Source organism: Zea mays, chromosome 8, assembly GCF_902167145.1.
Source record: "Zea mays cultivar B73 chromosome 8, Zm-B73-REFERENCE-NAM-5.0, whole genome shotgun sequence".
Taxonomy (NCBI): domain Eukaryota; kingdom Viridiplantae; phylum Streptophyta; class Magnoliopsida; order Poales; family Poaceae; genus Zea; species Zea mays.
In genome coordinates this window covers 177,265,685-177,281,207 of record NC_050103.1, presented here as the reverse complement: position 1 = coordinate 177,281,207, position 15,523 = coordinate 177,265,685, and the positions used below count along the sequence as shown (strand labels likewise).

The following is a 15,523-nucleotide window of genomic DNA, read 5'->3' as shown; positions in this document are numbered from 1 at the left end:
GATGCCCACGTCTTCGTTGTGTCCTTCTCTGGCAACGAACATGTTTGTCCACCTCTTCCCTTTCCTTCCTGCTCTACAAAACCTTGGAAGTGGGGGAGACGAGGGATGGGGGTCCCTGATTTGCTACATATGGTACCCATTCGATGGTTCGACATCGTCTGTCTACATGCCATTTTCCTTACCACAGTGTCAACTTGGTATGCTTCTACAACTTCGATGTACCTGTCACCCATCCTTCTGAAAAATATTGTGTTGTTCCTCTGCTGTTTTGGGTGTTAGTATTTTGTTGCACTAAGGACTGAATATAATTTGGGTGTGTTAATACTTTATTTATTGTCTGCACATGGTTTGTGTTCTTATGCTGATGGCTCATGGATTCTGCAAAATATGTGTTAGGATTTGGAGATCTATGCAGGCACTACCATTACCACAGGGTGCTCGTCCCTTGTCTTCTTGGCTCTTGCATGCATTAGGTTGTTTATGATACCACACTGGCGCAATGGATTCTATGGTATTTGAGGTTGCTGAATTGGATGGAGCAACAATGATTCGTCACGCTAACACTAAAAGAAAAGGTTATTTGTTGGTTTTAAACGTTATTAATTGCTATGAAGTACCATCATTTGTATGGAGTGCATCCAATTTTTATTGATGCTTGACTTTAGCAACCACTCCATATTTTGATCTATCTTTTTTATAAGTTTGAGTTCATATGACTTATTTTAGAAACTTGAGCTCACAAACTTTCTTTTATATTGGTCTGTGTATGGTGGAATTATGTCATTTCATAATCTCTGTTTGTTCAGTCAATCGTTGTGAACTATCTTCTAATCGCTCCCTTCATTGGCCGTGTTGTACCAAGATATATTGGATGTAGTAAAACAACAACACCAGTTAGTCAAATCAAAAAACATTATGCGGAGAACAGAGACAATCGATAAAAAATCTTGAGATCTTTTTGGTGGTTAGTTTACGTGGGTATCGTTGTGAGCCGTCGCAACGCACGGGCAACCGACTAGTCTAGATTACATAATCTAGATTATTTTATCTCAATACAATATAGATTATGCAATCTATAAGACGAAACAAAGGCACACAAAGTTTCTTCGTCATTTCTCCACTTCGTTAAAGCAAGTTTTTTTTAGATACGTGCTTGCCGTAGTGCATGTCTACTTGTATGTCTTAATTTTTTTTGTATGAAGTTTTATTTTAACAAAAAGATTATTTTTTAGTCCCTTGTATAAGTGATTCACCCGGCCAATCAAAACAAGACACGTTTCATCTCACAGCTCCAAAGTCCCCGGGCAACCGGTCGAAAACGACGATATTACAGCGTGGTAAGCGATGGGTCCCCCATGTTTCTGCCATTTGACCTATTCCCCCTTGTCCTAGCGCATCCGCCGCACACGCCCCGAGCGGTCAAGCCTCGCTCTCGCTGCCACGTCCCTGGGACGTAACGCGCGTGGCAGAGGCACACACACAAAGCAGAGAGCGAGACGCCGAGCAGAGCTTCGTTCCGGTGACCGCCTGACCGGCGAGGAGCCGCCAAGATGGACGCCACGCCGATCACCGAAGAGCTGCCGCCCAACATCACGGAGCAGATGCGCAACGCGACGACGCTGCCCAAGGCGTCCAGCACCGTGGTGTGCTACTCGCCCATGATGATAACCACCAACGGCATCTGGCAAGGGTTCAACCCGCTCGAGTTCTCCCTCCCGCTCTTCATCCTCCAGACGGCCGTCATCGTCGTCACCACCCGCTTGCTCGTCCTTGTGCTCAGGCCCTTCCGCCAGCCCCGCGTCATCGCTGAGATCCTCGTACGTACATGCATCCTCTCTCTCTGTTCTTTCTCGTGCACGTGATGCGCCTGTAGCGCCATGAGCTGCTGTGACCATGCATGCGTTTGTTCGTGTCTGTGCGCGCCGCGCGCGCGCAGTCCGGCGTGCTGCTGGGCCCGTCGGTGTTGGGGCAGATAGAGACCTGGGCGACCATGGTGTTCCCGATGCGCAGCCTGCTCACGCTGGAGACGGTGGCGCACCTCGGCCTCCTCTATTTCCTCTTCCTGGTCGGCCTGGAGATGGACATCGACGTGATCCGGCGGTCGGGCAAGAAGGCGCTGTTCGTCGCCTTAGCGGGCATGGCGCTGCCGTTCTGCATGGGCATCGCCACGTCCTTCATCTTCCGGCACCAGGTGTCGCGGAACGTGCACCAGGCGTCCTTCCTCCTCTTCCTCGGCGTCGCGCTCTCCGTCACGGCGTTCCCGGTGCTCGCCCGAATCCTCGCCGAGATCAAGCTGCTCGGCACCGACCTCGGCCAGATCGCCATGTCCGCCGCCATCGTCAACGACATGTGCGCGTGGATCCTGCTCGCCATCGCCATCGCCATCTCGGAGGTGAGCAGCGCCGCGCTGTCGTCCACGTGGGTGCTCCTCTCCGGGGCGCTCTTCGTCCTCTTCTGCTTCTACGTCGTGCGCCCCGGCATGTGGTGGCTCATCCGCCGCACCCCCGAGGGCGAGGGCATCAGCGACATGCAGGTCTCCCTCATCCTCACCGGCGTCATGCTCGCCGGCGTGTGCACCGACGCCATCGGCATACACTCTGTCTTCGGCGCCTTCGTGTACGGGCTGGTCATTCCGACCGGGCCGCTCGGCGTGGTGCTGATCGAGAAGATCGAGGACTTCGTCACCGGCCTGCTCCTGCCGCTCTTCTTCGCCATCAGCGGCCTGCGCACCAACGTCCGGAAGATTAGGGACCCCGTCACTGTTGGCCTTCTCGTGCTCGTGTTCGTCATGGCCAGCTTTGCAAAGATCATGGGCACCATCATCATCGCCGCGCTCTACACCATGCCGTTTCGCGAGGGCATCGCCCTCGGCTTCCTCATGAACACCAGGGGCCTCGTGGAAATGATCGTGCTCAACATTGGAAGAGACAAAGAGGTTTAATACTACGTACCGTATTACTGGTGTCACAACAATGTGCATGCGTTGGTCTATGATTGAGCGTGATTTATTTTTGACCACGCGCCGCCATGCTTGTTGCAGGTGTTGGATGACGAGTCGTTTGCGGTGATGGTGCTGGTGTCGGTGGCCATGACAACCCTGGTGACGCCGGTGGTGACCAGCGTGTACCGGCCGTCCCGGCGCCTCGTCGGCTACAAGCGGCGGAACCTGCAGCGCATCCGGCACGACAGCGAGCTCCGCATGCTGGCCTGCGTGCACACCACCCGCAACGTGCCGTCCGTGCTGTCGCTGCTCGAGCTCTCGAACCCAAACAAGCGCTCACCGATCTTCATCTACGCGCTCCACCTCGTCGAGCTCACGGGACGTGCGTCCAACATGCTCGCCGCCGCCGCGGCCTCCGCCTCCAAGCAGAGCCGGGGCGGATCGGGATCCTCCCTGCCCCCCGTGACGGAGCACATCTTCAACGCCTTCGAGAACTACGAGAGGCTCACTGGTCCGTGCGTAATTCAATTGCACCAGCTGACGGATATGTTTCCATATTATAATAGGCTGACGCAGAGCATGTTGCCCGTGTGACGCGCAGGAGGCGTGTCCATCCAGACGCTCGCGGCGGTGTCCCCGTACCAAAGCATGCACGAGGACGTGTCCGTGCTCGCCGAGGACAAGCACGTCTCGCTAATCGTGGTCCCGTTCCACAAGCAGCAGACGGTGGACGGCGGCATGGAGCCGATCAACCCGCACGTCCGCGGCTTCAACGAGAGCCTCCTCTCCACGTCCCCGTGCTCCGTCGCCATCCTCGTCGACCGCGGGCTCAGCGCCGCGGCGGCGCGGATGGCCACCGAGCACCACGTAGCGCTCTTCTTCTTCGGCGGGCCCGACGACCGCGAGGCGCTCGCGTACGCGTGGAGGATGGTCGAGCACCCCGGCGTCACCCTCAGCATCGTGCGGTTCGTCCCGCCGGACTACCGGGCGCGGACCGTCTCTTGCTCGGCTTACCGCCCGCCGGCCGACTCGGACTCGCGCGCCATCACCATCAACACGGAGGGCAAGAGCGAGCTGGAGATGGACGAGGACTACCTCAGCGAGTTCCGGGCGCGCAACCACGGCAACATCGCCATCACCTACGCCACCAGGACGGTGGCCAACAGCGAGGAAACGGTGGCGGCCATACGGGCCATGGACAACAACCTGCAAGAGCTGTACATCGTGGGCCGGCGCCCCGGCGAGGTCAGGTCGCCGATGACGGCGGCGCTGGAGGAGTGGATGGAGAACCCGGAGCTGGGGCCCATCGGCGACATGCTCGTGTCGTCCGACTTCTCCATGTCAGTGTCGGTGCTGGTGGTGCAGCAGTACGTGGTGGCCGCAGCGCCCGCCCCCGTCCCCGCGCCGGCAGCGAGCAGCGACCCCGTGCGCCAGTACGTGAGCAACGCTAACCAACGGGCGGCGGCGGCGGCGTCCGGGGCATACCGGACGAGTGCGGCGTCAGCAGCCAATAGCAGGTGGTCTGGCTCTGGTGGCACCGTAGGCTTCTGAGGATCGTGTACTTCCTAGCTTGTTAAGGCATGTAGGTACTTCATCGTTTTGATTCAGGAGGTTGTTTTTCATTGTTTCTGTAGTCTATGTATACTGCTGTATTCGATTTTCGATCTGGCAGGCTTATATGACCAGTGCCATGTATGGGGTTCGTGTCTGTTTTGTTGCACTGCCATGGACTGATATGTGACAACCAAAAGGACAGCTAACTTCTCTCCGTTTTGGCAATGATATTCTCTTATATAACAAGATACTAGTCTAACACTCTACTAACGCTACGATCCTATCGAGGGAAAGAGGACGACGACAACTACAACGTGAGAGAGGGGCCTGCGATGTCGGCTGCGCGAGGGAGGGATGAGAAGGAGGCGTCGGGGTCACAAAAGAGACAGGGAGATGCTGGCGGTGGCAGGGTCGCAGGAGAGGTAAGGGATGTTCTTGTGAATGTGAGTGGTGAGAGATAAGAGAGGAATGGTGATAAAAAATAATACTGCCCATAGAAGCGGAGCTAGAGGCATTTGATGGTGCCATCTGACACCGACACACTTTGGAAAACCCAACTTTACCTCCACTATGACCCCGCCAATAAAAGATGATCATATCCCTCTATTGGCGATAACACCAGAAGTGTTATTGGCTAGCTTCACCCTGTACTAGGGGTGGCAATGGATCGCAGCCCAAATATTTTTTTCACAATTTCTTATAATCCTAAATAAATTTTAGTTATAAAAATAAATATAACTAGGGTTCGGTCCTTAAATTTTATAGTGTAAATATTAGAGTCCATCGTCACCCCTACCCTGGACTGGTCATTGAAATTGAGCGAGTAAGAGTGGTAGTGATTAACTAGCGATCTGAACCGTTGGTTTGAAACTTGTGTCATGTGTGTGTAATTCGTTTGGTGGATTTAGATGAAGTTATGAGTGAGAATGATATAGTTGAATGAGTTTTGCAAGTTGAATTTGGTTGTTTATATAGGCGTATAGTATAGATAAATCCGTATGGTTCGATCGTAAGCTCATGATTTTTTTGATCAGGTACAAGGAGACCCAATAAATGGTCAGACAGAGAGATGTGCGTGTACCATTGTCTTTGTGCGAGAAATAAAACCGGGCAATTTAACACCTGTTGGTGAAACGAGGCCGGGCCGATCAAATGGCCTTCCTCCCTTGGTGGCCCGCCTTCCATTGGGCTATTTTGTTGTGGCTAGGGCCCTTCGAGCCCAACGTCATTTGCGCAGTTCCTCTAAGTTTATATTTTCTGAGGTGAACAGCGTAGTTGTATTATAAAGATATGTTATTTTTATATTTTAAATTTAGTTTTTGTAACATTAAAATTATTTTTGTGATCTAATCCTTAACCTATTAGAATACTTATGAAAAATTATAATATATTTCCAAGACTAAGTTATGGAATTAGCTATTAATAAAAAAATGAACTGAAAACTCTTGTACATAAAGAAATAAAATACAAAATTTGTTAAATGGTGGATTGAACTTTAACCGACTTAAATAGACGGAGGGGGTAAGCTAAACTAAAAAAATATTTTAAAGGGTTATGTAAATTCAAAGAGGAGTAATTTGGACTTTTTCTAAAAAAAAAATCCATTAAAACTAACCTTAGTTCACTTAATCTCGTACAGCTACAGAGAGCGGAAAATACAGAATCAGGCGGAGCGAAGTTGTCTGACCCCGTTTGGTTGGTGAAGGTGTAAAATAGCTCCCGGAGCTACAAGAAGAGGGCTACTAAACGCAACGGCACTTAAAGAAATTACTCTCAGACACTAATACATTTTCCGAGGCAGAGACGCAGAACTTTATGCCCTTTTTGATAGGGCTCCATCTGAAGTTCCTTCAATGACTTTTTGAAAAAAATTACCAAAGTTGAGACTTTTTGATGGGCTTTTCCTAAAAAGAGGGAAGAGCTCATCTAAAAATCCAGCAGGAGAAGGAGCCAGAAAAAAGAGCTTCTATCGACTCTTTTCTCATGTTTTTCTCTTTATCGTCACTACACCATATTTTCAAAGAAAAACAGTGTGCTTTTTTTACAGCTCTTCTTAAAAATATGGAGAGAGTTGTTTTCTTATAGTACGTAGAGCATAGAGATGAAACTCGTAGAGAAAGAGCACTACCAAACAGGGTTGTAACGTTGTTCCTCAGTCCCATCCGAGCTTCCGGGAGCTTCTACATCCATCTTCCACGTGAATCTCGGTGGTTCACTTGCCTTCTTCCTCCATTTGTCTCGCAGCATGCTCCAACTTTTCCAAAGGGAAACTCCACAATATTCAGTAACACCATTTTCTTTTATCTGTCCATTTGAACGGGCAGGAAATAAAATCGCGCTGGCTCTAGTCCTGGTGCTTTTAGCACTTATATTATTATCGAGCCCCACAAACTAACCCCCCTATATCACGCTCGCGCGTTCCTGGGAATAGCATTATGGAACACTGTCAACAAAAGATCTCACAGGCAACACAGTACAAAGCAAAAGTGCAACCTGACTCCACTGTCCAGCTGCTATCCTACCGCAGTTCAGAAAAAGCAACACCCCTTCCCCCCACAAGAGATGCTCTTGCTCTGCTCCGCTCCTGCCTTCTACTATCAATGCAACTGTGCGGCGTCACTGCTGCAATCTTTCTTGGATCGCAAACCGACGTCGCATCATTGCTCAGCTCCCACATGGCCTGTCTCTGTCCTCTGCGAGGCCCCCGAGCCGACCCAGCTGGGGGCCAGCTGCAGCCGCCGCAGCCGCCGCCGCGTGTGTGGTGCGTAGGGCAGCGACGTGGCCAAAGCGCCCTGCGATCAGGGGCGTGCTAGTATAGCATTTTAGCATGCATACCTCTACGGCTCTGCTCCCAGAGCATCACCGATCAGCTTGGAACACTGTAGCTGCAGTCCTGCGACTACATGGCGATCCTTGCTGCACGCAAGGCAAGCTACGGACCCCACACACTTCCCCCCACATTCAGAACGCGGGGGGAGCAACGCAATGTGCGAGCGCTCAGCTAGCGGCGGATGGTCGCGGAGAGCGACGGTGCCGGGGCGGAGGCCGAGCCGCTGGGGACACGCTGCCTGGTTGACAGCGCGGATTGGAGGGCACGGGCCGGGAGGCAGAGCCAGCTCTGGGCGCTTGATCAAGGGCTAGACAGGATGTTCTCTTGCTCGAGTAGGATTAGTGGTGGCAATGATGCGGTTAAGCCGCTGTGCTGTGTGTATTAATCTCCGTGTCTCATCCCTGTCCCTCATGTCAGCTTCGAGCGATGGGTGGCTGATCCGTGACCTAATGCGCGCGGGGCGAGAGAGCGACCTCGGGGTGCATTTCACCCTCGCGACATCATGCATGCACATAGCCCTAGCTGCCCGAGAGGGCGTCTCCTACGGGCGTGTGGCCGTGTTTGTTGGTCCCGAGTCCTGAGCTTGCAAAAGCTTATGTCTCTCTAGCGCAGTCTTTTTTGTGGTTTCTAGCTCTTTCCTACAGTATCAGAAAAGCTAAAGTTTAGGGTAAACCAAACCTTTGTTTCAAAGCAGGACGATCTTATTGCTAGTACGATCTTAATGTTGTTCCGTCTCATTATAAATTATCATTTTGTTGGTTTCGATCGTTACCGATGTTCTCTTGCTCGCACAATGCCGTTTCCGATTTCGACATCACCGCAACGTCGCGGCGCCCCGCTTTCGTTTTCGAGCACGAAAAAAAAGTGAATTTGAAAGGGGCAGAGCCTTTCGGCAAGCTAACACATTGCCCAGCTTTTGGTAATCGCATGCAGGGCGGATCTAGAACAAAAACAGGAGTGAGGGCACATTTATGAGGACATGTATCAAAGTAACAGAGCGAGGTTATCTAAATTGGATTGAGCAGAAAACTAATAGTGAAAAATTGTGTTCTACTACTTGCAGGTGAAAAACGAGCGGGGCTGTGCACTTCATCATATGATATGGTCGCGGCGCTTATATATCCAAACTAGTAATAATTAATACAGTACAATTTAGCCGACCGCCGTATAGGTACGGTTAGACTAGCTAGCTTCGCAATGCCATCTGCGCGTCTCCATCAGAATTCAGAAGGAAAAAAACAACTCTCTTCATCCACGTAGCGCAGCCGAGTCGAGCCGGTAACACGTCCACGTTTCTGTTTATCTGTGTGTAATCGCGTGGCGTGCATCATCTCTCTTCATCCACGTACGTGATCCACCTCATTTAGCAAGCACGCACACCAAACGTTTTCACATCGGCCTGTTTCGACGGATCGATCCAGCTACTTCGAATCGATATGCTCGCAAGTTGCATCCAAAGGGGAAAATCTATACGATCTTTTTTTTCTCGCTGTCTCGTCGTCTGTTCCTCGTCGTGCCCCACCGAGATTATGTATGGGATCTGCGACAGTGCGCGGGGCATGCATGCATATGCGTCCGTTGCACCGGCCGGGTTGCTTTGGCTAAAAAGCAAGCGCGATGCCACCCATAATTGGGAGTCCGTTATGAGTCGCGCTTCACCGGCCGGCACACCATGTCGTCACCGTGCCCCACACACGTCAGGGGGCAACATGCCTTTGTTTCTTCGCTTCGCTCGCTCGCTCGCTTGCTTGCCCCTGTACTGTATGTATATAGCCGCCGGACCTCTCCAGACCTCACCAGCAGCAGCAGCCGCAAAAGCCAAACAAGACCTCTAGCTGGCTGACTGCTACTACCCAGCAACCACCTGGGACTGGGAGTCGAGCTCGCTCCAGCGCCCCCTTCAATTCCGTCCTGATACGCTCGAGCACGCTAGCCTAGCCACCGATCGACGACGACACATGGCGAAGGTCCACCCGGACCGCCACCCCAACGTGCTGCCGCCGTCGCCGGCTGAGGAGAAGGAGGAGGAGGCGACGTCGCTGACGGTGTGGCGCAAGTCGCTGCTGTTCAACTGCAGGGGGTACACGGTGTTCGACGGCAGGGGCGACCTGGCCTACCGCGTCGACAGCTACGACGACGCCGGGGCCGACGCCGGGGCCGTGCTCATGGACCCCGCCGGCCGCCCGGCCTTCACGGTGGCGCGCCGGAGCCGCCTCCTCGGCCTGCTGTCCGGCCAGCAGCGGCTCATCTACGCGGGCGAGGACACGCGGCGGCCCGCGGTGTACGCCGTCGTCAGGCGCCGCGGCAAGGCGACGGCGCGCGTGACGCCGTGCGCTGCTGCAGGCGCCGCGTACGAGGTGGAGGGGTCCTACGCGCGCCGCCGCTGCGTGGTGTACGACGCCGAGCGGCGGGTCGTTGTGGCGGAGGTGCGGCCCAAGGAGGCGGTCGTCGGCACGGACGTGTTCCGACTGGTGGTGCGGCCCGGGTTCGACGTGTCGCTCGCCATGGCCGTGGTGGTGGCGCTGGACCAGCTGTTTGGGGGGAGGCCGTCGCTCCTCAGGAGCTGGTCCACGATGTAGATTCATGTACATGTTCTTTGTTCAGTTCAATATAATCTAGACTAGATAGAGTTTTGCCCCTGGACTTGGGGTTGTGAGTTATCACTGGATATGCATATGATGATGATTCTTCAATCTGCCTGGCGTCGTGGGCATCGGAGCCATTTCTGTTATTGTGTGCTTGCTTGCTTGCTTGCCTGCCTTCAAAATTTCTGATGATTTTTTATTCTCTTTGATAACCAAAGCGTCATAATCTTGGTAAAGAGGGAAGGCGATGTAAATACCTTGAGAAACAAAGCACAAAAAAAAAAACAGATCTTTTTTTTTATGTACTGCTACCCGATTTCTGGAGGTGAAAGAAATATTGTCCTTTGTGTGCGTCCCGATCCACTCGACTCGAGTGCTATTTTTGGGCACGTCAGGTTGTGGAAACCAAAAGCAACACTGACAGCTTCCTGAGTCTGGCCGTAAATTAAGCCCCAGTTTAGGAGGGCTCTCCCGCGGCTACGGCTCCAGCCCGGAGCTCTCCCAAACGCATCTTGATGAAACGGCTCTCATCATAGAGCAGGAGCCAAAACAGCCCACGGAGCCGGAGCCCAAATTTCTGGCTCCAAACTGCTCCCTCGCGCAGCCCTCTCTCACGCGCAGCCCACCGCCGTTCCTCTCCCACGCGCAGCTGGTTCGCCGCCGCCATGGACTCTCGCCCGTTTGGTGCCGATGCAACTCCTTGAGGTAACGTTTGGCGCCGATGCAACCCCACGTCGGCCTGGCCGTCGCCTCGGCGCGACACACGACCCATCCTTGGTCTGCTTCCCCCGTCTTTGGCCTGCTTGGACCGTCCTTGGCCCCTTGTCCTTGGAGCATCGGGGGCTTCGTCTCACGTGCCCAGGCCTCCCTTTCCTTCTTGTCCTGCTTCTGAACGGACGCCTCCTTGTAGCTGAACGGCTTCAACAACGTGACGGGATTGGGGCTGGAGCAGGGTTGCAGGAAGACCAACTTCTCCTTGCTATTGCTGTGGGAGCGAGCGACGAAGGTCACACAGGCGAACTCTAAGTCCATATCGCTGCCGGCGTTGGAGCAGCCGAAGCCAGAGTCCTTTACCAAACGGTTTGAAAAAAAAACAGCGGCTCACCTGGTAGAGCGGCTCCGCTGGAGAAGTTAGAGCCGGAGCTATATCTAGAGGAGCCGGAGCTATATCTAGAGGAGCCGGAGCTCCGCCAAACAGGCCCTAAATAAACACGGATATGGCGAATCTCACGCAGGGAGGGAGCACCGGTTTTGTTCGCTTGTGCATGTGGGCTGGCCAGAGAGGACAACCGACTCGTTTCCGTGTCTCGCCCGGGACCCTGCCATCCTGGACCTGGACTGGAGAGACGTCGGACTCGCACACCTGGTCCTGCCTGCGGTGCGGGCCTGCACTTTCCGGTGGGAGTTCAGACTTCATTGCTGCTAGCTAGAGGTAGTAGTAGGCAGGTTGGTGTCTCGCTGCTTTCCAGATACCTGGTGACCGATCAGGTCGGTCCAGGCTACCTGACACAGCCGAGCGCCGAAAGATACACAGATACGAATCCTATATATCTGATCGTCGATCGGCTTCTTGCGTTTACATGTGTAGTGTGTGTAACGAATCTTCAGCACAGTGTCTGTGGGGGCAGGTTAGTTTTAGCTTGAGCAAGCAAAGTGTTCGTCAGATTTACATAGATTTGGATAGACTATATATCTAGGGCACTAGGGCATGATATATGGGGTCTATTTGGTTCACGTCTCCACCCCAAGCTTGGGCTACGAAATAAGCCAGGTTAGATCTTGTCCCATGCAGTATCCTTTTGTTTGGTGGTCGTAGTAGCTAAGCTTGCTGCTTGCACCAGGTAGATTTTTTTATGATATAAACTGTATTTCCTTCACGGGAGATTTTTTATGATATAAACTGTCTTACAACCTGATGAATAGAGATCTATTATACTTTCTCTAGGGGAGATGCGGCTTACGATGCACACATATTCATCTCTATAGGCATACGCTCATAAACTTAACCCCTACCAACAATTAATATTCAAAGTCTGGAATTCTGGATTGGTAAAATTTCTCGTAATTAACGGAAACATTGCGTGGCTTCGTTATCGATAAGGACATTGTTCTCTCCATCCCAAGTTAAAGCTCGTTTTAAGTAATTAATAGATTCATATATGGTGCATTTTAATATAGACGTAAAAACCAAGAGCTAAAACGAATACTATTCTGGAACGGATGCAGTATTAAAACTGTAATGACATCTAATTTTAAAAATATTCGCTGAAGTCAGATAAAAAAATCTAAGACACTCTTGTAAGTTCTAACACTTGTATGCGGGTTTAGTAGCGGATACGGGTTGTCGGGGGTTATTGCATTTCAGAACACCTCGACAGTGGGCCCAACAAACTGCTCTTCCAGTTCCAGAGAAGCCCAAGTAATCATGTATGCCCAGAAAGCCTTAACAAGCCAGGCCGAAGCCGAAGGCCCAAAAGCTTAGAGAATTGCAGGAGTATACGCAGCTCACTTTGATTCTTTTTTTTTAACAGAAAGTCTTCCTAGCTGGAAGCGTCGAGAATAAACGACCACGGCCCCACCGCTCGCTGACCAACAGCATGGTGGCCTGTCTCCGCCCCCACCGTCTCGTATGCGTCACCCCAGAGACGAGCCCAACATGAACGTTTATGCAGCCCCGGTCTTCGGAACTCCTGTGCCAGCCCGTCGAGATTGACCGTCGCACGGTTGGCGGCCGAGCGACTGGGAAAAAAATTCTGCCGACCGGTCACGACTCACGGACCTGAGACTGGATTTTGGAATCATTTTTCAGATACCCGGGGGCTCGCCGGCCTCCTCGGCGCCGACTAGCTGCAAGCGCGAGATGCTCAATACCAGCTGCAGCCATACCTGCAGTACTACAAGTCTACAATCTATGACCTGCGCGGCCCATGTGGCACGGGTTTGAGATGATCAACGATGACGACAGCAGCGGTGACTCCGACGCCGAGCGCGGTGCTGTGCGCCCCCACGACGCTGTCCCTACCACAGGTGTAGTTGCTGCCGAATTTTTTGTATTTTAGCCCCTAAATCGAAGTAAAATTACGTTTAGACCTAAAAAAATTTTAAATGCAGTTTTGGACCCTTTGCTCGGCGCCATAGGCCGTGGCGCCGAGCTAACACAGCTCGGCGCCATAGCCTATGGCGCCGAGCTTCGTGACGTGGCAGCCCGCGTGGCACACCTAGCTCGGCGCCACAGATCTTGGCGTCGAGCTAGGGAACTTAACCGAAACGCCTTTCCTCTTCGTTTCTTCTCTGTTTCGCTCGCGGCTTCATTTTCCTACGGCCGAGTTCGCCGCTCGCCGCCGCCAGCCCGCCGCCGCCGAGCTAGCCGCCCGCCGAGCGCGCCGCCCGCCCGCAGCCCGCCGAGCTCGCCGCCGAGGTCGCCGCTCGACCGGCGCCCGCCTCTCCCGCCGAGCTCGCCGCCGAGCTCGCTCGACTCCGGCCGCCGCCTGCTCTCCTCCGCCTTCCGCTCTCCCTCCGGCCTTCCAGCTCACAAGGTAATAATTTTTTATAATTATTACTTAATATTTTTGTATTTAGTTGGTATTACCTAGTTATTTAGTGTTTAGTTGTTCGTTAGTGGTTAGTTAGTATTTAGCTTTTAGCATTTTAGGGTTTAGTGTTTAGGGTTAGTGGTTACATTAGTGTTTAGCATTTAGTTAGTATTTATTTAGTTTAGTATTTAGTATACTAGCTAGCCATTTACTTGAGACAAGAGCTAGCAATCCATTCCAAGACACATTCAAAGCCTCCATCTCTCCAAGTTTCACAATTGAGAAAAGAGATCATTAGTGATTAGTGGCTTGAGAGAGAAAGGGATCCGTGTGTTGTTTGTCGCTCTTGTCGCTTGGCTTTTTCAAATCATGCTTTCTTGATTCCTTCATTGCGATCAAACTCACTTGTAATCAAGGCAAGAGACACCAAACTTGTGGTGGTCCTTGTGGGAACTTTGTGTTCCAAGTGATTGAGAAAAGAAAGCTCACTCGATCCGTGGATCGTTTGAGAGAGGGAAGGGTTGAAAGAGACCCGGCCTTTGTGGCCTCCTCAACGGGGAGTAGGTTTGTAAGAACCGAACCTCGGTAAAACAAATCTTCGTGTCTCACTTGCTTATTCGCTTGGGATTTGTTTTACGCCCTCTCTCGCGGACTCGTTTCTTTATTACTAACGCTAACCCGGCTTGTAGTTGTGTTTATATTTGTAAATTTCAGTTTCGCCCTATTCACCCCCCCTCTAGGCGACTTTCAAGATCCACAACGCATCTTCTGTCCCATTATTCTCTTGGACTCTATTGTCCGCATCACCTCTCCTTTGTCGTCGTAACTCTCCCAACTGCATTTCCTCGTCTCCTACAAAAAAATAGTAAGTACCGCTATAACATTACATCTGGTGCAAAAAAAAATACCAACCTCATCGTAATCGACCATATGTCCACAAAAATATCCAACACCAAGCTCCGAAGGAACTAATCCATACTTAGCTTCAATACCGCATTTGCAGAGTACTGGATCAAATTTGACCTCTTCTGCCGCCCACCCCATGTATCTCTTTTCCTTTACCTCTGGCTCTGGCCAATGGGACAAAGGACCATACAACCACTCTCTGAAACGACACTTACGCCACCCGTATGGCTGCAGGAGAAAAAATTAGTAATTTATTGTAAATAAAAACTAGTTCATATATTTAGCGTATCAATGGGCTCACATAATCAATGTTCGGACAACAGAACTGCTTGTCATAGTCTTCGTCGATGACAGCACGGTCTCCACAATCGCATCGAGGCGGTGAGTCCATCCGTCTTTCTGTTGCTACCTCCTTCTCTGCATCCGTCATTGGTGGAGGATTCGGGGGAAGAGGTACCCAACGCTTAAAACGCTCATGACTGGTCTTTCCACTCAACCAATTAACGAAAAGAAGATATCGAGGGTCAAATTTATCAGGACCATCGATCCACTGGAAAAAGAAACACTTCTGATGTCCCTAAAATAATGGAAAGATGCACTATTACATATCTACAAAAAAATGAATGCGAACAAAGTTAAGTGACAAGTCATAAGCTACGTACGTCCAAAGTGCCACAAAGGTAGTAGCAGCGAGCAGCCGTGTCTGGATGTTGTGATTGATGTACCCAAGCCAGTCTGCCACAGTCACAGTTAGGCACGGGGAGTTCAGGAGGAACAGGAGCATCCTTACTAGATACGCCCGGATATAACTCCCGAGGACGACCTCTCTTCTGCCACAACGCCTCTCGGTACATGTCTTTCATCTAATAAACGATTATAATTATCACTTGTACCTATTATGCTTTATAATAAGTCTACACAAACTAATATTCGAAATAATAATATAATAGGTGTATACAAATTATTTAACTAACAACCCAATATACAAAACGAATCAGTTCGAAATCATACCTTGGCCTACGAAGTGAACCAACTCAAATCTTTGAATCCAGCAATTTTTGACGAAGTTTGGAAATGGGATGAAATGAGCTGCTCTCGGCCAGCCGCGCGAGCGTTTTTATAGGCATTCGTAGCTCGGCGCCAAGATCTGTGGCGCCGAGCTACGAGGCCGCGC

At 51.5% G+C, this 15,523-nt stretch overlaps 2 protein-coding genes across 2 annotated transcripts; both read left to right on the top strand.

Annotated features, from left to right (window-relative positions):
• The first annotated feature begins 1,391 nt into the window (after positions 1 to 1,391).
• Positions 1,392 to 4,649, top strand: LOC103636558 (cation/H(+) antiporter 15). Its single transcript, XM_008658910.3, has 4 exons — positions 1,392 to 1,817; positions 1,937 to 2,935; positions 3,041 to 3,452; positions 3,543 to 4,649. Exons 1-4 carry the CDS (start codon positions 1,551 to 1,553, stop codon positions 4,490 to 4,492), a joined length of 2,628 nt encoding a protein of 875 aa, XP_008657132.1. The 5' UTR covers positions 1,392 to 1,550; the 3' UTR covers positions 4,493 to 4,649.
• Positions 4,650 to 8,994: 4,345 nt separating this feature from the next.
• On the top strand, positions 8,995 to 10,055 carry LOC103636557 (protein LURP-one-related 8). Its single transcript, XM_008658909.4, has one exon. It carries the CDS (start codon positions 9,284 to 9,286, stop codon positions 9,902 to 9,904), a length of 621 nt encoding a protein of 206 aa, XP_008657131.1. The 5' UTR covers positions 8,995 to 9,283; the 3' UTR covers positions 9,905 to 10,055.
• The last annotated feature ends 5,468 nt before the right edge of the window (positions 10,056 to 15,523 follow it).